The sequence below is a fragment of the Labrus mixtus genome, chromosome 2, assembly GCF_963584025.1.
Source record: "Labrus mixtus chromosome 2, fLabMix1.1, whole genome shotgun sequence".
NCBI lineage: Eukaryota > Metazoa > Chordata > Actinopteri > Labriformes > Labridae > Labrus > Labrus mixtus.
Window position 1 is genome coordinate 26,900,789 of NC_083613.1, and position 23,730 is coordinate 26,924,518.

General features: G+C 38.0%; 1 protein-coding gene across 1 annotated transcript in view; it reads right to left on the minus strand.

Moving 5' to 3' along the window:
- Positions 1 to 23,730, minus strand: part of ctnna2 (catenin (cadherin-associated protein), alpha 2) — a 308,188-nt gene that overhangs the window by 55,334 nt on the left and 229,124 nt on the right. The window contains exon 8 of the mRNA XM_061059524.1: positions 17,563 to 17,715. Within this exon, the coding sequence (XP_060915507.1) occupies positions 17,563 to 17,715 (153 nt within the window). The remainder of the gene's footprint in view (positions 1 to 17,562; positions 17,716 to 23,730) is intronic.

The window sequence follows — 23,730 nt, forward strand, 5'->3', positions numbered from 1 at the left end:
ACATATCTCCCTCTAGATTATATTAGATCTATAGAGTAGTTACATTCAGCTTTTCTCTGATATCTTCTTGCGTATATGTGACACAGGTTTCTTTGCAGCTGAAAAGCTGTTCGAAGTCTAGCTCTTAAAAGAACCTCTTGTACTTTGAATATTTTATCATAAGGGAGGTGGATAACTTTTTTTTTTTTTTTTTTACCTTAATGATCCCCCCCTCCCTCCCTGATTCTTCTTTTCCGAATTTGCAACACTGTCTTAATCATCTAAAAAGGAGGATCCCAATTATTTATAGTGCTCCCGTTGGTGCCAAATTCTCTTCATCTCCAAACCCGTCACTCCACAATTGACAGGGAACAAATCCCTCGCTACCCATCTACTCTATTGTCTTACAGCTTTTGAAAAAATGCCAATTTTCTTTTCGTACTTGTCTTTAAACAGCCACAACGATAGGGCAAGATTAGGAATTTGGTTTGTCCAACCATTACTCCAACTCTGGGGCACAATGTGAGATCACTTCACATGCAGACCAGCAGAGATTCTCAAGACTCGTAAACCTTTAATACATTTTAAATACAATTCTCAGTGCTTTCTTTTACCTCCTTTCTCTCTCTTTCTGTATTTAATGAAGCCAGGGACAAGTTAGAGTTGTTGCTACTTCCATTAATATAACGGACACACTGCAAGATCAAATTAGTTAGCAGAAGGGTGGTCATCATTTATACTAAGCACATAATAAAGACTGAGGAAATTGATATATTTCCACTAATATTTTCCCAGAGGACCTGACCTGCAATATATTTCTCTTTACCTTTAATAAGCTATCTGGGGCAAAATCACAGGGTCCCTGTAATGTAGATTTGTATTCACCTACCTCATTAATCAGTGGTGTGTGGCGCTTGCCATCACTAGCCTGTGTTTGTCGGTATTTGTACTGTGGTGAAAAAAGCCGTGCCTCTAATTAGGAGAGATGATCTATTTCCCATAATGAGAATTGATGGCTTTTCTTCTGCACCACCAAACATTTTCTCCCTCTTTCCGAATGAGGCACCCATTCTCTCCAAACTCCCCTGCAAAAACCCACTTCAGAGCTGTATGTAGAAAAGGACTAAATGAAGCACTATGTGATTAATGGACTTCATTTACAGCAGATTTCACTTCATGGTGATAGCCCACTTCACCCTGAAATCTTTCTTATTATTAGATTTAAGCCTGTGGCAAAGAGACACACAGCTCACAGATGAGGGTCCCCACGCGTCCTCTCATGGTCACCCACGCTTATTTCACCTGTCTATGTAAAAAAGCTTGAACCTTTTTCCTGTCAACGAGTCATCCAAAGACAGCGTCAAACACAAAATGTAGCCAAGGAAAATCAAGAAAGAGAACAAATTGGTACAAGCATTAGAGAGAGACTGCTTTAAGATCAGTTATTATTGTCGGATTTATCTTAAAAGCCACTCTAAGAGGCTCCTGCAGAGGACAGATGCAGCTCTCCTAAATCAGTCATCTTGTAACACAGTGAGCCCAACGTCTGTATTCTATAATCTTGTTGCCTCCCATGGGTGTCAGAGGCTCCTAATTTGTGAACACAAAGACAGCCTCTCTATGTGGCTTCGCAAGCCTGTGCTAATGCTGTGTAAACATTGCTGCTGCTGTTTGCCACTGATTTAGCACATGTTAATATTACATGAGACAGAGGGGCCCTTTGATGATGTAAGTGAACACTCAAACTAGGGCTCTCCACCTCGGGGAAGGGGAGATGGGGCTGTGGAGCAGCTCCTTTGAGATTTGGTTCACTTCCGCATATGCAATCCTGCTTGGTAGGAGTGCAGCGGTTCTTGTTTTTTTTTTTTTTTTTTTTGCATTCGCATCACAGAGGATTGTTCTAGATTTAAATACCAGAGCTGAGGCAAAAGGTAATGATTAAGCATATCAATGAAACAGAGAAGAGCTGGCAAAAAACAGCTGAAGAGATTGTTTTAAATAATGCACAGTGACCATGGTAATGTGTATTTGCTTCTTTACAGGCATAATTAATGAGACAAAATATCAGTTACAGTCAACTGTACTTAGACATCAAAAATATTACTAGAGGGACTTGAAATAACTGTACCCAGGCCCTTAAAGTTATTGCTAACCAGGGATTGACAACTTTGCTCACTCTGATAGTCTTGAACGTCTTTAAATCAATGCCTTCCCACACCAAGTTTGTTCCTTTGACTGAAAAACCCCTCCTAGCTGACAAGAGTCTGATGAAAACAATGGCTTTTTCAGGAAAAGGAAGATGACAAACAATAACAGCCGCCACAGTGATTTGACAAAGCCAGTCAAACAATCTCCTATTTGGGATTTACATGTGTTCTATTTTTGGAACACTGAGATTTATGTATATCGATTTTCTTTTGTAAAAACAGCCCGTCACCCACAAAGCGACTTGATGCCTCTCAAAAAGGAAAGGCACAAAATACTTTCACTGTCCTGAGAAAAGTCTCTGCTCTGCTCGTTTGTTCCTACCAAGGGCGAGTTTTCTGTCTTTGACACAATCACCCTGACTGACAGAAATATCCTTTATGTTTTGTCTCAGACGCAGCGCCAGGATATTCATTTTGGCTGGGCCTCTTATCTGAAGGAGTTACAACCGTTTCCTTTTCTTATACCATATGTTATGTGTGTCTTTACATGGATTTTCAATGAAATTAAACATTTTTAAGAGTGAGACAACTTTGAGCTTGTTTACACATAAATAGTCTGTTCAGACAATGTAGAGGAGATCAGACCAGTCAGGAACTCTCAGTATTATCTTCTGCTTCTTTAAGATAAACTTTCACAGCTATGAAATCAGACGTGACTCTTTCAGCTGAAGCAGCGTCAGTCACTGTGGATGAGATCGATGGAGGAAGCTTTATACTCCTTAAGAAGGTGTCTGACTTTTACCTGGGTAAAAGTTGAGTCCCTGTCCTCCAGTCTTTGCCTTCTCTGTCCTGCTGCTGGCCGGAGTAACATGACTTGCTTACAGGAGCCTTAGTTTAACTAACAGCGAAAACTGTCTTTTTCTTACTTGGGCTGCCCATTGGGGACCCCTTAATGCAGAAAGGGGTGGCAGGAAGTTTATGTGCATACACACAAAGCATCATCATCTATTTAGCCCCACTGACCCTACAAACTATATATTTTTCTAACATTAAAGTATCTTAAATATTCTATGGTATAATTGTTACTTTTTAATGTTAACCTACAGGTAAAAACAAAAACAGTATTTGTTTTGTAAAATGTGTCCCCTGCTCGTGGGGAGTGAAATTGGAGTTATAACTAGATTTACAAAGCAACTCCATACAAACATAGCATGACAAATCACATGTTACATTGTTAAAATGGTTCTCCTCTGTATGTTATATTATATCATAAAACAACCTCTGCTAACTTACTAAATACTAAAAAACAAAAATGTTTTAAGAAAGATCCAAGCCTGGAAATGTCAAGAAACATTTGTCCTAAAATTGTACTCCGCTTCTCCATCCCAAGCCCTGTGCAGTAATGTAACACAGTTCTGGTCAGAGGGATGAAGCAATCTCTATTTCTTTTCTGTTCCACCTGTGTGCCTGGACAAATTCCTCTGCTCTATCAGGAGCCCATGGCCAGTTTGTGTCTTCTGGGAGACATCCTTCATCACTGCTGCACCAACCTTTGATAATCCCAAACCTCCCACAGCCACCACTGGACAGTACTGTGATGATGGAGCCAGAAAACTGACCTCCTTTGTTTGTTGCTCTTAACTCTCTGAGGTCTGTCTTTTCTTTTCATCTTTTTCTGACTTACACACCAAAACCCACACGTGTCAGATTGCCTCCTGTGCTCTTGCTTCTCTCATTTTATAAAACTGAAAATTGTAAGTAAGTTCACAGAAAATGTGTTTTCATGCACACAAGCCATTGATGTTGCACAATGTCATCAATAGAGCTGTGTAAGGACGAGCAGGCACAGAATGAGAAGATCCTTTTCAGGAGAGAGAACAGACTCTTGATGAGCCATTAACCTGCTGTCGGTGAGGTAAAATGGCTGTGGGACGTGGTTTAATTTACCCTTTTATCAAGAGGTCGTTGAATTGATGAGCCACAGGAAAAGAGTTACACCCCCGGTTTGGTGTATTAGCAATGCTGACAGTGAACAGGTTGAAGGAGGAATTGGAAGAGAAGTCAATATCCCCAATCAATCTAAGCTTTCAGAGAACCACTGCTACACTCGTGGTCAAATCAATAAAACTAATAATATGGATTTGGGCAGACCTCTTGAGAAGGAGTGCTACAATATGAAAAAGGAAATCATTGGAAATCTCTTCTGAAGCACTCTTATTTGTTTCTTTGGCAAAAGTTGTTGAAAACTGAGATGTATTTGGCACAGCAGGCTAAATGATTTCCATTTTTCTCAAATGTAATTTTTTGCCAGCCACTTCTATATTTATCTTTCTTTGGGCTGAGGCTTCTCTGCGTTGCATTGGACAAGTCTCTTTAAAAATATCCATCAGCAACAGAAAGATTCAATTTTCACTTAGAAATAAGCTGCCAGAGAGTTCTATGTGCTCCCCTTACCATCAATTACTTGCTCTATGGATGATGGATTTTATTAGACAAAAGATTGCTGGCGAAGGTCTTTCCATCAACGAATAAGAGATGGGGGGTAATGGAAATAATAGCCCATTCTTTTGGTACATTGGAGTATATGTTGTCTGCTCATCCATTTCACATGAACAGACCTACGTCCTCGCTCTCTCTTGCTCATAAAATTTGATTAGACATGGATGTTTTAATTGTTGTCATAACAACAATATTTGTAAAACCTAATAATACCCTGCAGTTACTAGGCCTAATCCTTCAATCAAAAATCCTGATTTGAATTGATGGTCTCCAGTTTGTCATATACTCTCCCTTTGCTATCTTTGAATGTGTGTTAACTATTTATTTATGTGCAATTCTTTTTCAATTCTGTGACAATCCAACGACAGTTGATAGTTAAATATAGAATGGTAAACAGTTTAACACACTAATATTATATCCTCATCTTTAAAAAGGCCTAGCATCTTTAAACCACTGATAACTTGGTGTACCATTTCCTGGTGCCAAAGCTGCAGATACATATTGGTTCCAAATTGATCCCAAATTTCTTCACTGACCTCCACGACTGGAGTGAAAATGTCTTTGAGAAACTAAATGTAATTGTAAACAATGTGCACATATATTGGATATTACCGTGCTCTAATGTCTTCTTTATCCTTCACTGTGAATAAAAAGACACAGACATTAATTGAATATTCATAGCATACAGAAAGCAAGGCTTTGGCCTGGTGGGTAATAACTACAGTGGCATTACTTTGACTCCCTTTTGGGAGCTTGCATTTCCTTCCACCACTTTATTTAGTGGGAGCAGAAAATGGGAAGTGAGGTGTATGAGAAAAGGCACAACCCCTGGCTTGTCATCATTATTTTTATTATTTTTTTATTTCTAAAAATAGCATGAGATACATTTTGAAGGGAACCGTAAATAGTTAAACTGCTCACACAAATATACCATTTAGAGAATCAATGATGTACTAAGGTTTGTAGTCAATGGAGTACAAACAACAAAGCAAATCATAAATGCATATTTATCTTTGTATTGTTCTTGACAACTAAACATGCACACAGACTCCATGCTTTTCCAATGATTTATACGGCCTTAGTGTGACTAAATGGTGAATGCGTTTCTAAGTGAAGGTTATAGTCTGCTGTGCTTTAGTCATTCATTAATCAACAATACAGGTCTAAATCAATGGTGCTAATTCAATACAATGTTGTGAATTGTTCTGGAAGATTATACTGAGTTCAAGGTCATCATGTAACCCTCTAGATTTTCATAACTTACTTTGTCTCCAGCATGAATACAGAACATAAATCATCTCATGACTAATGAGATGAAATCCATTTTACGTATTGTCTCCACATTAGAGACAAAAGGGGACATGTCTGGACATGCTGCACATCTGAACACTGTATTGTTCACTTCCTGTAAAAAATGAAGATGATACATGAATCGGAGGCATAAACGCATTATGGGACATCTAAAGTGATATGACTAAGCCCCCATGGGCACATGACATAATTAAGGATTTATGCTGGGCTATATATCATATTACCATTGGATGTCTACTTGTTTAAAGCACGGAAGCAGGCTGCTATGTCAAGTCTTATTCCTCTTTTGCTTCCTCTTTTGTCGTACTTAATCTGGTGTAATCCACTTAGCGTCAGATATGAACAACATGACAGGAATTCCTCTGCTCCTTGTCATGTAGCACCTTTAAGAAGCCATTCCACTTCTTAGGGGAAATGGTGATGCTGTTTTTGTCACCGAGCTGAGCCTATCCCCAGGGCAATATGTTGGGCAAGGTTAGGAAAATGAGTCACACAATCATTGTCACCATTTTATGCATTCTGTAAGAGATAATCGACCCCTGAGTTGACTCCCTTAAGCCTGCAGGGGAGGGTTGAGGGCAGTACTTTGTGAATACATGCTTGATGCTGGTATAATTTCCACTTGTTTATATCTATTTTCCCCTTTTAGAGACTGTGGAGATGTAACACTAAGAATATAAATGCCAGTTTGATGTTAAAGGATTGGTTGATTGCATCCTAGGGCATAGCTGTAATTTTCAGGCAAAGGGCAGATGACCAATTTTCCTCCAAGTCAATTGGACTGAGTCAGAGAGAAATTAAAAAAGAAGCCAACAAGTGCCAAAGAAAAGGAAACATTGATATATGCCATTGTGTAATATGAGACTAAGTTTCAGTTAGTCTTATATGCCTAATAGTTATTTTGTTTTTGCAACAGTTCCATTTAGTTTTTATATTGTGTTACATTTTACAGGTGAAAAAAAACTGCAATTGGAACGTCCTTTGGGAATTGTATCCAATAAAACGACAATTAAAGTGTCATTGGGGCACGGGTAGCCTAGTGCTTATGTCTAGTGCCCCATGTACAGAGGCTATACTCGTCACAGCGACCGTGGGTTCGAATCCAACCTCGGCCCTTTGCTGCACATCCCCCACTCTCTCTTCCCAACATTTTCTGTCTCTCTACAGCTGTCCCATCCAATGAAGGCAAAATTGGCCCAAAGGTATCTTTTTAAAAAAAAGGCTCTTGTAACAAACCTCTGTAGAACTGATGTAGAAAAAAATAAAGTTCAGCCTAAAAATGTTTCATCAATCGTAGAAAATGTCTCTTCTCTTTGCTGGTTTTGCCCAATATTGAGTAGTTATACTTCCATGAGTCTTATAGGCCAAATCTCTGCCCGATAAGTGTAGGCTACATTTCTACTGCTAACCACTCATTGAGGTCTAAGACATGACAAGCCCAAACTAATTGTAGATGGTTTAGAACTGTCTGTCTCCCCAAACAATACCTTGAATTCTTTAATTTCAGCTTATCATTTGTATGTTTGAATAGAAAATTACAATAAGAAAAGTAACCATAAACGGTTCTCTGAGAAATATGAAGTGAAAACCTCAGCCTCAAGTGAAGTCAAAGACGTTCCTGTATAAATGATCATAAAATAGATTTCCTCAAAAGAAAAAATGCCTTTAAACCTGAACATCAATTGAGTAATTGTTTTTACCTTCAAAGCAGGTCTCAATAATTATATATACCAAAATATCAAAATGGTGGAAAATAATTGATTATCCCATAAGGGGGTGCTACCTACAGTGAGGATCCTGTATTGACTGGGACTTACTGGTTATAGCCTGTAGCAGTATTGATCACCGTACATCAAAGTTAAGTCTCGTTAAGACCACCGTTAATACACTGCTGTCAGTAATGACTGCTGAGAGGGGAAAAATTCAGACATTAGGGGGCAGATGGAAGTCTTCACGGTTTCTCAGATAAATCTTTAACATCCACAGCACAATATTTTTGGCTTGGTTTATTTTCTTGCACCTTCTTACACAATTTAAGTAAATCTTAACAAGCAATTGATCAAAACAAAGCAGCCTACAGGCATGTGCTGAAAAATACCATCTTGATTCGGCAGGTCAAGTTAAGATGAATTATAGCCTTTTTGTACTACCTGATTAAGATGTAAAATTTGAAATATGTGATTGGAAACATGTTTTCCATCCCTCAAGGTAAATCATTTTGAATAGGTTTGCTGTTTTAATTTAATTGGATAATGCAAATATTCTATCAATCCCACATAATGTACATGTTCATGACTCATGGCATAGGTATACTGCTCAAAAATCTGTTCATGATGGTTTCTCTGAGCTATACTACTTCAAACTTTCTGGAAATTAAAACGGACTGAAAGCATGTTTTCTTTCTCAGTATGCCCTGCAATTAATTACAAACCAACTAAACATCTTTGGTTGGAAGGAAAGTACTCAGAGGAAGAAGTAACAACTACAAGAAAAAAAACCTTTATAGACCCTTACAAGTACTGGGTAAAGCTTTTAGAATACAAGCTAGCTTGTTGAATCACACCTGCTCTATTACAGTTGGGTTATAGAGTTACAAAAACTTCTCTCATTACAAAAGCCCCTGAGGTAGTAGGCAGATTCATTGTTCATCAAAAAGTCTTTCTCTTTTTGTTGTGGAAATGTGAATTTTACCTCACATTTCTTTCATAATAAAGAATTCCATTAACCCGCATCTCCTGTAGAGTGACAGGACATGAAAAATAACACTGATGAGTAGGACCTCTCTTTCAAACACTAAGGTGATTTCAACTTTTAACACTCAGAGGTGTCCACAAAAAGGAAAGAGCCTTTAGGTGGAACAAATCCACAGGCAATCAGATGAACCAGCAAGTGCATTACCATTACAAACTTCCCTTTAGATAAAATAAAAGCCCAGAAGAAGCCTGGTGGTCATGTTCTCTTTGATATATAACAATGGTTCATTGTAAGGCTGGGTTATTTTGTGTCCCTTTGACTGGTAATGCAATATTCACATTCTACTTGTTTTGTTGTATTCAACATTTTTCTTCAACATATATGCAACTCCTTAAAACCTTAAAATGATGTTTTAAACATGTAAGCATGATTTTTATACTTTATAGGATATCTACTGTAGAGTCGTGTGAGACTTAATCCAAGACTAAAACCATTTTAAAGCAGTTTTAGAGGGTGAAGTACTTGGAATGGTCCCATTGCTTTTTACTGTTATGTTCAATGTTTGTGCTCAATACATTTTATATGGATGAAAGTTTAAAAAATAAACCAAAGTGAAATAAAAGTGAATGATTTATAAGTCAATGGGCACAGATTTGTACTAGGTTGAAATAATTCTGACTTTTTTTTGTCTTTAAAGTGAAAAGAAACAACTGAACATGGATTGGCATCTTCCTATGCACTTCAGTGGCTACACCTGGAAAAGACACATTTCCAATAAGATTCATAACTTTCCACAAAAAGAGAGGATTAATGTTGGCATAAAGGTTGGGGTCATCACAAATAGACCTGTTCGTGCAGGGATCCATCCACTTCCCGGTTAACCGTCCTGTAAAGCAGTAAAGTGCTTAATGCGGTGGCCCCCAGAATAATATTTACAGCTGCAGTCTGTCTCACGTGGCTGAGCCCCGAAGGCCAACTCAGTATCGGTTACATTCAACTTCATATTGATTATGCATAATCACTGGAGGTATGTCTTTCCCCTTGACTCTGCTCATGTCTAAATTAAGGTCACAACTGTAAATCCAAATAAGAAAAAGCTAATGAAGGCAAAATGAACAACCCAGCTTAATGTAAATATGTATGCAGTGAGCTCTACAGCCATACATTATATACTGTATGCCTGAAACAGTAAATACTAGAGATGTCAAAATAAGGCTTTAATTTGTATTAATTATTACAGAAAAAAGGTGTCAATACTATGACGCTAATTAATTCAACACTGGCTTTAAATGTCCCTGTTCATACAACCGTCCAGAGCAGCAATGTAAACTTGATGAAACACACGGCAAGATGTTCAACGGCTTATGATTGCTATTATGTCATCCATCCAAGGGATCAACTCCATCCGGGATCGATAAATAAGTCTGCCCTTTGATCTCTCCTCAGTAAGCTATCTGCCTTTACGAAGAGAACACAAGCATGCATGCGTGTGCAGTCTTTCCTGTTTAATGTGAATCTACTCCTGTCTCTTTTTCAAAGGCTTGCAAGAGTTCAAAAGCCATTCAGAAGCATGACCTCTTTGATTGTTTTGTTACATCATTCATTAACAAGAAGCTTCCTCCACATGTGGCTCACATGCTGTGAAAATTGATTGACATTGAAAAAAGATAAAGCTATAACACGACAGGTACATTTTTTTTAATCAATTGACAGCTCTAGTAAATATGTTTTCTTGCACTTTAGTGGTGTAATAGTAGCTCTGTGATGAAGCAGTTGTTGCAGTATTTGTGACAAAACTAAATATGAATCGTATTTGTTAGAGTTCAGGTATCAAAAAAGCAAGTCAAAAACGTAAAAAAAGAGTAAAACTAACATCTGTCTTTGTCCTTGCAGAGAGCAACACAAACACTGCACACAGCGTCATATCATGTCCGGAAAACAAAGATACATCGGATGTTTAGCATTCAAGTAGTGCAGGCGGGTCAGAAGCATCAAACCCCCCTCCCCCCCTCTTTTTAAACTCAAAGTGTAGAACCACTTGCAAGCAGTGTAGTGAGATATTCACAAAAGAGATTTAAAAAATGCACACACAAACACTACAAGGACGGTTAATGATAATCAAAAGAGCATACCACACTTTAAAAAGAGGTAACAAGAGCCAAGCAGCCCAATAAAGCAAAGTACATTGCACCCATTTCTAAATCTTGTTTTGCTATTAAGCTTTTCTGTTCTTGATTGTAGAGAGCATAGAAGATGTACGGCCCTGCTGGAGAGCCGAAAAGGAGAAGAGGTGTTTCTCATAACATCGCAGCTCTTCACCAGAAAGCCTTTTAGATGGAGTCAAGGTCAGAGACAAACCTCATTCTGACATTAGAATAGTGATGGAGCGTAACGCCTTTTAGATGTCCAAGAATTGCTGGCACGAATACATTTGTCACTGCAGCAGCACTAAAAAGGGAACCATGGTAACTTTCAAAGATTGGATATCCATCTTCACTCTGAATTAGTAAGAGCACATTGGTGTGGGCAGCACTAATTCAATGGAGCGCTCAGACCTGCAGCATCAATGTAAGGATCTGGATAGGGAGATTGGCTCTCATGCCTCTACATTGAATAATGTTAAATAGGGTAAGAAACAGAACCAATATATTCAAACATACAGAATGGATAAAAGAGTCAAGACTTGCAAGGTTCTATTTAGATTATTTCCATGTTAACATCATATCCATGGAAAAAAACACATCATGACGAAAATGACAAGTAGTATCAAACTATAAACCATATAAACTAAGAGTACTTCCAAAAATTAACCACTTCTCAATGCATTAAGCTAAGCTGTTCCTTGGATGATAGATCTAACGTATCAATTCCACAGTATTGATGAGAGCAACACATCCGGAAACTTTGCCCAAACGATGCCAGCCCCGCCCATTTCTGGGTGAAAACATTCCATCTAAAATGAATGGCAGTAAATCTCTGCTATTTGTAGCTCCGTTAAAGCTTAAATGGTTAAAAGAAAAAGTCCCTACATTTCAAGCTGTTGAGACTCTTTTATTGAGTCATATCAGAAATGGGGTGTTTTTTATTTAACACTGGTATTGAATCTGCACTCTGTATCGACAGATCCCCAAAGTCCAGGTATCACAACCTAAAAAGTAGTATTGGTTCATCCCTAACTGGCCCTTATCTGTGTTCATGTACTTGTGTAGAGGTCAAGAGTTTTTGTACTCTAGTTTCCTGGCAAGGTGAATGCAGTGAGAGTTAAATGGAGTGTGATCAACATACACCATGCTGGACAAGAAGTCTGGGCTCTTGCTTTGAAATTCTGGATTTTGTACACATTATTTATTAATGGAAACCAGAGGGGATGTGGGAAAACATTAGATGAGAGGGCATAGATTATACAATTTTGGGGGAAATGTTAAAAATGTCTGGCCATTTTTAGGAGTTGTGGATACATACTCGTAGATGTGGTAAAATGAATATAGTTTTGAACAAGATGTTTGGGAATATGAGAAAAAGACAAAATTTTCTTTTGAATCCTTCATAACTGTTGATTTCATAGTTCAGGTCATTCAAGGCTTCATCAAGAGTCTAATTTTCAAACTGTAAAATGCTGTGGCAAGTGATTGGACTATAAATTTGGTAGTTTCTTTTTTGTCTTTGGAAATACAAATACTATCTTCATCAACTGCAGTCACAATTGACCAACTGACTGGAAATATGGGTAAATGCTGTATACTTATGACTGAATGGACGAAGGATATTTAGGATGATTACTTAATATTTGAGCCTAACAAGGGTATGTGTAGGTTAATTTTCAATTATAAAATACTGAGCTAATGCAGTGATATCTAAAATTACAAATATTTCATAAAAAAAATGTCTTTAAAACAGAGGCTGATCAAACAGAGAGACATTTTTAGATAGGCTCAATGTTTAAAGATAGAGTGGTTATTTTGCTGTTGTATCAGGGAAAAAAATGACCTGGACAGTAATGGGTTAGGTTTGTGTAATTCTTCTGGCAGTTAGTATTGTAAATTAATTTGGAACTCCTGTGTCATTAGACCAATGAAACAAGGATGTGTTTTTTTTTCTTTTTTAGTTGCATTTACCACACATCCCCCACGTTATACAAATTTTACCAATATAGTTAGCTGAAATAATCAAACTTGTAGTCACATTTGAGGAGTGAAACTATATGCCTGGATATGTGAACAGCTGGTACTTGAATGGTACATTATAAATGTTTAAATATAAGACAAACTAAGAAGATAAATGGAATGGGAATTGAATTTGGGAGTGATGAAGAACATTCTCAGACTATTGCAAGTTCATTGCAATACATTTCACAGATCCCTTACATGTCTTTAAGCCAAGCATAATAATTAGCTCTTTCCTGTCTCTGGTCAAGATGGCATAATCAAGAAGATGTGATTAGGATACCCCTTGGGTGAGCTTGGCTCGACAATGAGGTGAGAAGAGAACAATGATGGAAGACAGAGAGATAATGTATACTCTGGAGCTAAACTGAGCTGAATCAAATGAAAACAAAGTCGACATAAAGAGGGGCATTCTTTGCTTTGTTACTGATCATGTCCAAACTCTAGGCTAATGGCATAAGACCACACCACCCTGACATTAGGGAGATGACAGCATTGACATTGATCAGGATGTTATTATGTCTTATTGTGATGGGAGAGGTTATGATTACGACATCTTTGCAGGCCACAATAATGATGATGACACCAATGACAATGACATTGCCAAGTATGTAGAGTAGCCTTGATAGTATTAGCTATATAGCAAGCATTGACCTGCAATGTAGTCTTGCAACCTTACCAACACATTGAATTCTACAATTCAATTCATAGCTTATGCTCTATATGCTGTATTAGCCAATATGTAGTATGATATACCTGTCCTTTGTACCATACTTTGGCAAAGACAAGGAGAAAACATAGTTTAGAGATCATGAGGCATGCTGTATTGGTATCTGATATAATTGTATCAATATAGAGGAACTATAATTTATAAGCACATCACTTCTAAAAGTGTTGCACATAAGGCCTTGTGAATTTCCCATCTGTAGTGAATACTTAATTCTTAAACTTCTCTTCACAATATTTGGATGAAACAAAAAACACATTGTAAGTGTGAAAATGACAAAGTAACGCACTTTGGTTCTACGGTATTAAAGTATAGAACAATCTGATGAGGTGTCCCATTAGAGATTCCAGTTGCACTTTTGATTTGTTTCTTTCAAATAATTTAATTCTTAAAAAGTGTGATTGCCTTGTTCATGCCCAACCAAACTAATTACTCATTTCCATCAACTGGCCAAAAAGGCATCATAACTGTAGCTCTACGATCACAGCTGGAGATCTCTATTAGGACTTAATTGACAAAGCACCTCATCACATCATGAAACGAAAATTTGTATGCGTGTGGTTCTCTACCATTGACAGTATAATGAACCTATTTAACCCTGCAGATCTTTTCCCTACTGAAGGGCAGGGCCAGCAGCCTGAACGTTTTTAAAATGTCCTCATTGACTCATGGAGCAATGCATATCGTGATCATTTCAGGGTCAGCTTCTGACTATACAGCTTGTTGTATTTGAAACATGACTCACCATAAGAGACCAGTTGTTGACAGGCAAACCAACAGGGACATACCAGTGACCAGGGGAATGTTAAAACTTGTTTACATGAGTCACCTAGTCCTGATTGAGCATATCCAAGGTTCCCAATACCTTCAAACCCATTCTCAGGTTCGGTGTGAAACCAGACAAACTATTTCATGACCGGCATTGTATATGTAGATACCAATTCACTCTCATTTCACTACACAATTATCTAAATCTCACATTTAAGAATTGATAAAATTTTTGTTTTGCAAAAAACTGTCAGCACCCTCATACACTTCAAATATATTTCAATATGCTACCAAACAGAAGGCGTTTAATAAGCCATTGGACAACCAATGATTTACACTTAAACTCTATCTTCTTAGAAAACCAAAAACGGCCTCAATATCGCCATATGGTTTGTAAAATGAACCACACATTGTACAGATCAAAGGCAATGTTACCTCCCCCTGCTTGTTATTAATAATGACAATAGCAGACTGAAATGCCCTTGGGCTAAACAAAGTTTTAACATCATTGTATGCAAAGGACAGAATTTGAGAGTAGCATCACTCAGATCCTCCCTCATCAGCAAACAGCTGGGGCGAACCAAAAGGGCACACAAATCACTCACTCTTTGGGCTGACGTCAAAGGAGGCAGCAACACTGTTTTAAGTGCTGGTATGTAAAGAGAGGCACACAATATGAGTTCTAAAGACTCCTTCGAAAGGGACCATGGTAACAAAAGACAACGCCCACTGAAGGACACAGGAATCTATCACAGGACATTTTTCTCCTGCTGCACTTAGGCATGAGAAAGAAGCAAATAGCAACATCTATCTGAATTGTAAATGTATGAACCTTCAAAGAATGTGCCAAACCCCTTAGAGTATAAACTGAAGTGAGAAAAAAAACACAACCTAAGAAACTTAGTCCTCCTTATCACATCTTTGCAGTTTGTGAAGATAGACTCTTCCAATGAATCATGGATAGGCATGTACAGATTGTTCCTAGTTATAAATATGTAACTATACTATACAATGTTAATACTACCAATATGTCCACCTGCCCAATATATTATTTCTGACAAAATTTAGCCTCAGTTCTACAAGGAAAGGGTATCGTAAATGTCTCTTTCAGTATCAAAGACAAAAAAGTCCTAGTCATGTGATGCCAATCTTAGACAATGTTGCTTCCAACAACAGCTGAGCAGAGTGATATTGCAATAACTTAAGAACAACCCCAAGTACTTTTTTTTATATTGGGTGCCTCCAATAAGAGTTAATCAAATGGTTCCTTTCACTCCTTGACAGCATCTTCATTTGGGATAATCAATTATTGTACCTTCCCTAGAACAGCCTGGCAAGGCCTTGACTTTCCTGTCTGTCTAATCTAATGATTTGCCAGATCTTCTTCGAGCTTGATCAAAAGTCCTTCACAGCTGTCTTCCTTAAGTACGTCCACAGTGACCATAGTGGCCGCAGTCCATCTGGACTTATTCAGCAGATTTAGGAGTCACCGGAGTCAACCAAGACCAATAGTTTTTCTAGGATTCATGTATTCCTTACCATTGGTGCATTTTTATTTGGGGGGTGTGGGGATAGTTGCAACCATGATTGGCACCAGTCATCTTCTGACCACAATTCTTAACCATAACTGAAAGGCTGCCTCAGACTGCAGGTCCCCAACCTCCAACAGGGTGTAGCTAATGATAATGCATCGAACCCATGGCCTATGACAGAAAACTATCCTAATTCCTCTCAGGAATTCTGTGACATTGTAAAGAAATGTAACTGCATAGGACCACATGGGGAAAGCCTGTACAGGACATCACACTAAGACTCCAAGAAGCCTTTGTACCCTGTGCTAAACTGAACCGAACACTTTGGTGAAGTCATCCACCAGTTTCTGGTACATTATTAAAGAGTTTTATGAAAGAAAGTTTTCAGGTTGATTGTCAGGAAGTTGACTTAAAGAAACAAAATAAGGGGTTTTATAACATTCCAAACAAGATAAAGGAGCACACATCAAAAAATAACGAGTGCAGATGTTGAATCCTATGAACAATGATGATACTTTAGTGACTTGAATAAAAAAACAAATACACTAATTGGGACCTATTTTTTTGAAGATTGTGTTTTCAGGCTTTCTTTTAGAGCAAAGTTAGTAAAAGTCACACAAACAAACAAAGTGTTTAAACAAAGTAATACAGGAACTCTAAGAGTTTGCTTACAGGGGCAATGTGCTGACAGCAGTTGTCATTTATATGATCAAAAGAAACAAATTTGGATCCAGGCATCTTCTTAGGAGTTCCTTAGTATGACTAATTGCTTTAAACCAAGACAAAGAACACAGAAGATAGAGACCTCTGTGGGAACAGCTAAATAGCTTTCCAAATGTTAACAATGACTTTCAATCAGTGTGTGTTTCATAGTATAAAGAAGATAACCAACCAACCAACTGAAAGCTTTATATGTAATTGATTAGATTAGAAGTTGTTCACCATTAACCATAGGTATAGAAAGTGAACATTTGTAAATATTTTAGCCTTTGATGAAGCACTTAGTGTGGGAAAAAGGAAAAAAAAAATTTTTCAAGCTGTAAGCAGCAACAGCAGTCGAAGCGAGCTGAGATTTGCTAACAGATCTGAATGCCAAGCATGTCATTTCTGAAATTAAAATAGCAATCAATGATGGTTTAAAGCTTGAAGTTGTGGCTGCGGTGTCATTTCTGCCACAAATGTCTGAACAAACAGTTCAGAAGAAGGATATGTTGAGAATTGTGCTGTGCTTTGATTTTGCCTGATTATACTGTCCAGAAGAAAAGCTGATTTTCAACTAGTGAAAACAAAATGCTGTTTGTACGTGTGTCTGAAAGCATGTATAAATGTTGATACTGTAAACATGCACTTTTTTCGGGGGCTCAATTTTCAGTTTCAATTAAACATCTGCTAAGCAGTGTTTCATACACGCAGTGTGCCCTGAATTGTTGCATTTTACATCAAACGTGTATACTACTCATGCAACGAGCCCTTCAGAAGATGGAATATGTATATTAACGCTTTAGATATGTAACACATACTGGATTTTCTCTCTTCCTTTTTAATGAGGAAGGTCCGTGTCCCTCTGCAGCAGAAATACCTTTGTCTGTTGAAATCTCCTCCTAGGCACCGTTATGGTGACTTGACCTGCATTGCTCATATATTTGCGCATAACTTGAATAAACTCTAGTTTCTGAACTGGAGAATAAGAATAGATAGTTGTGGGTATATGTGTGTGCCCCCATGTATAATTCATGACTGACCTCCACCAGCTTGTTAGCATGTTCGCGGAACACCTGGGCATACTCCTTCACTTCCTTCTCGTTTCCACTCTTAGCCGCTTCGATGAGCACCAGCAGAGGGACGTTGGTCTCCAGGAAAGAGTCGGAGATGTGGTCCATCACTGCCTTTCTCAACTGGAATATAGATGGCAAGAAAGATGGAGGGAAGAAGAGGTCATATTGTTAATAATACTGCAGATGACTTCACTGTATTACATTTGGCAATGATTACATATCACTTAGAATTGTAATGAATCTGGTGTTGCAACATAATGGGGTTGGAAGGACGGAGAGAGGGGAAAAGAAAGAGGGAGACTGAAAAAGGGGAGGAGAACTCTCAACGGGCAGGAGTGTAAATTGCTTGTAAGGTGTCATTTTTTCCCATAAGGCTTTTTACTAGGGCAGACTTTGTGACTTATGTCTTTGTTTATGGAATCGTTTTGTACCAAACTGGCAGGGGACCGGTTGACAGTAAATGGACCCTGATGCTACTCACTGGGATATCTGATGAGATGCCAGAGGGAACGGTATAGAAAGCACAACATTTAAGTCCTTTATCTTACACAAACAGGGAGTTAGCCACATGAGACCAGTGCTAAGCCAGACAGGGATACACTTTAGGGAAAACGGGTCCATTAATGTGGCATCAACATTCATTTAAGCAATTTTTTTTTTTTTTGAAAGCACCCCCCAAAATGAAACACTTTGATATTTTTCACAGTTTTGTAATGATTACCGTTAATTGTAAAGATGACATTGTAAACATACATAAAAATCAAGATTGATGTGCCTTTTAATACATTATTGTTGTTATTGTATGGTTTTGCAATTGTAATGGGTACAAAACAATTCCTGCAGGAAAAACAATAGCAGTGGTATCAGTGAATGTATTCTATTAAATCCCCTTTAGTAGAAAGTCATTAACACACCAACACCATTAGCAATTTAAACACATTATCAGATCAATTAGCGTGAATGTAAACTAAAAGAAATCTTCATCACTAAATCATTAATAACAGCATACAAATGATGACATTGAGTCTTTAATCAACAACACGGACGACAGAGATTTGTTTGACTTCTCAGGCCACCCATAATTAAAGGTAAGGCAAACACTGTGACCATACTCCTGAATTAGAAATGTTGAACGAGAGGGCAAAAAAGACTAATAGCTGTGACTGACAAGGGAAATTTCATTGAACCAACAAAAAAAGCATATGTTAGTCTGTCAGTGGCACTTAAATAACCTGCAGCAATTACAAATTTAATTGCCAGCCGACAGAGTGGAGAACAATGGTGAATTATGCCCTCCTCAGGGCAGATAATCCATCACTTACGCTGCTGGAAAGAGACTAGATTTGGACAGTCTAGTGGCCATGACGGGTCTGCAAATGCTGTAAACAACCCCAAGCCCATACTCTCTTTAAGCACTCCTTTATCCAGGACTCTATAAGCCTTGATCATTGATATGAAGAGATGTGTACTGATACGCTTTGCAAGACCAATAATGTTGAGCTATTTCTGAATAGCTGATAAACTTCAGCAATTTTAAAGTGTGAGAAATGTATCCCCCCCCCCACCACCAACACCTCCCCATACGCATCAGGGAACAGTGTTGAATCGGTGCAGTTGTGTAACCTTGCCATCCTGTTGCCTGGTGGTAAGGGTGAGGAATCAGAAAAGATAAAAATCTTGCATTGCCAGAACTATCTTCACACTATGTTAGTGCTGCTGCAGCGCTGGGGGAAGCTGTGGCAGAGCATACTGTCATTTTCCGGAGGCGTAAAAAGATTGGGGTTGTTTGCGGGCCATAACTGGTACTACTAGATGTTCTCATGACAACAAATAAAGAAATATAGTGACATGACGGGATGAAAGTAGGTTGCATTTTACATGTGAATTACTTGTCTATTCCACAATCAACATCAGTGTCATAAATGATTATATACTTATTTTTATAGTTTCCATTGATTCTAATCAAGTTTGGATTGAAGTGTGTTCATTCGGGACAGTGACAAAGTTTAGCACACTCAAAGATGCAAATGTGCTACTGAAGTACAAAAACAAAAAGTGGAAGAGCTGTGAGGAATTGTCATAACAATAAAATATTCATGTCAGATTTTAGATTAGCAACTCTGCTCTATTGATGTCTGTCACATTGAGAGAATTTTTTCCAGCGGAAGAGAAATGCAGAGTGCATTAGAATTTGTAACATAACCGCACTATATGAACTACAGTTGATATCCATCAGAAGATGGAACTGGGCACAACACATGTTATTTAATCAAGTTTTTTTCAACCATTGAAATCCGTTAAATAGTCCAAGATATTGAGGAATAGTTTTCAAAAGGCAAAAGCCTCATTAGCAGAATATGTACATACCAGAGCCACATTTAGCCTCTCTTCACTGTATCCTGATTTTGTTAGAATGAATCCTTTTTTTGACTTCACGACTGGAGCACAGATTTGGTTTGAAACTTTTTACAAAATGCCTTTTCAACAATACTTTTTTCTAGTTCTCAGCATAACACCAATTGATTCAATGGGACTGATCTAAGCCTGGAAACTATTTTTAAGCAGCTTTTTGGTAGAAAGTTTCTCTGAAGTTACGAGTTGTTGTTGTTGCTTCTGAAATCAGCTGTTGATGGCAGGTATAGGCCCATATGCATAAGAAGCATGTCGAGGATTGCTAGGACCCACGATACTCGTGGATGCCCAGCAGTGAAAACTGATTCTGACGGTGGGTTTGAGTGGAGAAATGATACAGACGAGTGATTTCCCAAGTCGCAGTCTCTCCTGCACCATCAGCATTCTAATGCCCACAACACCACTCCCACAGAAATCCATCTTCAATCTTTCACATCTCCCCTCCCTCCATGCCCCACCCCCTCCAACACTCCCTTTGTATTTCACCAACACTTAAAGGAGATAGACCTGGAATTCAAATAGATAGCAAAGGCTCTACTCATTACAAGTAAGGGGGGGTGCAGCTGTCACAAAGGTTGAAGCTGTGAATGCCACAGGTTTTTGTTTTACATATTGATATTTTGAGATTATGTTAGGAATGCTATGGCTGCTGCAGTTGTGTCCTGAGTCTAATCTGTGAGATCAATTTTGCATGCGAACATTTTATTTTTCCAGAGTGCTATTAGCATGCTGGCTGGCAGCACGTGGGTTGAGGAGATAAGGTGTGAAAAACAGCAGAGAGCCAAAGCTTCTGTGATGATAGATGACAAGACAGGCAGGCAGGTAGATGGAGAGATATAAAGAAATGATTTAAAAGGAAAGGAATTAATTTATATGGCCAAAGTATGTGGACGTATTTAGTCTCTTTTCATTGTTTTGGCTTGTGTACTCACTTGAATATACAGCAATACTTGAGACAATATAAGGCTTCCATTCTGGGAATTTATACTCTGGTTTAAACATGCCAAAATTCACAAGATATTCATTTTGCCAGTGAGAAACTGGTGGATTTCTTTTTTTTTTTTCTCAAGGGCAAAACTGAACTTTCATACACAGGTTCCATGAATAAATGATTTTCCACAGTTTGGACATTTTGCCTTGGCATAACCCTGACTTAAATCGCATCCAACACCTAGGATAAATTGGAAGGTCAACCAAGAGCCAGGCCATATTTCTTAACATTAGTGCTCAACCGCACTCATGCCCCATCTGAATGGGAAAAATCCCTGCAGTCAGGTTTTAAAATCTTGTGGAAAGCTTCCACAGAAGATTGGAGGCAGAATAGTGATAATTTTGGATCGGGAATGAGATATTTCAATGAGTAACGTTTAAATGTCGCCAAACATTGATTGAGCATATGCACACTGTTGGTAGTCTTCCTGTATTTAATGAATAAACCAATAAAATAAAGATTAGACTTCTGGCTTCCTTTACAATCATTTGAAAAATGAAATTAGTACAGAAATTTGGGGAGGATTTGGCAACATTGGTGCATTAAATGGTTTTGCTATTCCCAAATTGTAATTTCTTGGCAGTAGGTTAACATGCACAGTTAAGTCCAGCTAAAGTTAATGCTCAATTAAGCCATTAAATTGGCCCACTGTCCTTGTCCTAGTATAGAACGCACCTAGGTGAGAAAGGATATATTGATGGAAGTACACTGCTACTGTAGGTTTTGATCTGCTCAGCTCCTTTTAGACCTTTTACGTCAGATACCAAACAATCGACAAACAATTTAGCAAGTGGGCAAACTGGTGGTATGTTGAATGGAAAAAACGTGAACAACTTAAAAGCTACATGTTCTAGTTGAAGCATTTCGCCCTGTTGATACCTTTGTCTTGTTTTTTTCACAGCTATCTTCAAATAATTTATGCTGCTCGACTTCTGGGTCAAAGCTGTGGAGGTTGCACAGAATGCCAGGTAGGGGCTTATTGAGGTGTTTACATGCAGAGTAATTTGACCCCAAATGTATTATCTAGGTGAGTCTATTCCAACTTTGAGAAATTTGCTTTAGGCCCGCTCTGTAGTGGGTCTTGATCTGGACAGTTTGGAGACAGTGGGTGAGAGGAGGATGAAGGACAAAATCTTATCCATCCTGGATAACTCCTCTCACCCTCTACATGGTGAGCTGTGGCAGATGGGCAGCTCCTTCAGCCAACGCCTCACCCCCCCCAGGTGCAAAACAGAGCACTTCAGGCGCTCCTTTGTGCCCACTGCCATAAGACTGTACAACAGCAGCCTATGACAACAATAACAGTCCGTCCTTGACACTAAACTTCACCCCCATAAAACACTACCCACATGACCTGCTTCATTATTATCATTGTGTTATTCTATTATTATTATTATTTAGCATCAATATACATATACATATATACTGTACATTCTATATATTTGTATTACATTATTATACTAGTCCATATTATATAACACTTCATTATATTACACTATATTGTTCATATTGCACTATATTATATTATATTATACTACATTATATTATATAACTGCACTCTGCATTACTGTGGTACAACACTGCCTCTCTTCTCTGCTGTTTACATTACTTGCTGCTATTTATCATACCAAGTCACTTTAATCATCACTTGTCACTTTATCTTGTCATTCTCTGCAAATACTGTCTCAATTGTCAATTCCCTCCAGTTAACTTCATCATTCATTTTGTACTGTATATACCCCCTGTTTTTATTTTTATTTTTATTTTTATTTATCTTATCTATTCTGTTTAATGTGTATTTTTGAGCTTTCTTGTCTGTGCTGCTGTAACACCCGAATTTCCCCTCTGGGGATCAATAAAGTATTATCCTATCCTATCCTAGAACGATATCAGTTGGACTAACATGTTTATATGTATTTAATGTCCAGTTTTAGTTGGACTTACATAAAAAACCTCCTTTTTTTTAAACATCATGTAAATGTACTGAGTGTTACTACACCTCCTCCTCCCATCCCCCCATCTTGCATATTGTATTATGTGCATATATTTACTCTTGCAATCAAAAGAGGAGGAGCTGCAAAAATTAACAACACTGAATTCCACCTGATACTAACTGCACAAAGCGATGTGAAATAACAAAAATGATGCATGTGCTTAACAGAACTTGACAGACAAATAAATGTGTTATTCACTGAATGGTGGGAGGGCTGTGTGATCTTCAAAGATAAGATTAGCATTGATTTACATCATTTGCTTTTTTTAAAATGGGAAAACTGTTGGCATTTTGCAGGATTAGACACCTGCTTTATCCTCAAAAACAGATGCATGAGATTAACTGTCTCAAACAGCTGCGGTATTGAGTGTATGACTAAAAAAAAAAGGAATACATTCAAAGGATTGGAAAATAAAGAGTGAATGTTTAAACATGCCCAATCAGAGGAAAAGATTCATCAGCTTACTTGACTTTTTTGCTGTTCAAAATAGTCCTAAGGCATGCAAAGACTAAACCATGAATCTTAATTTGAAAGGGAACTCTGAGCTGGATTTCTGGATGTTTACAGTTGCATTTCAGTTTTTGTTATGTTTCACTTGTGATTCAGAACACATAGCAGAAGGTGCCTTGGGGTCAGCACAGAAAAGTTTCTTATTAAAATGTCAAGAGCAATCACACCATAAATGGCTAGAGCCACGGCTGAGGGGAAACAGCCTGAGCAAATCAAAAATTAAGTAAT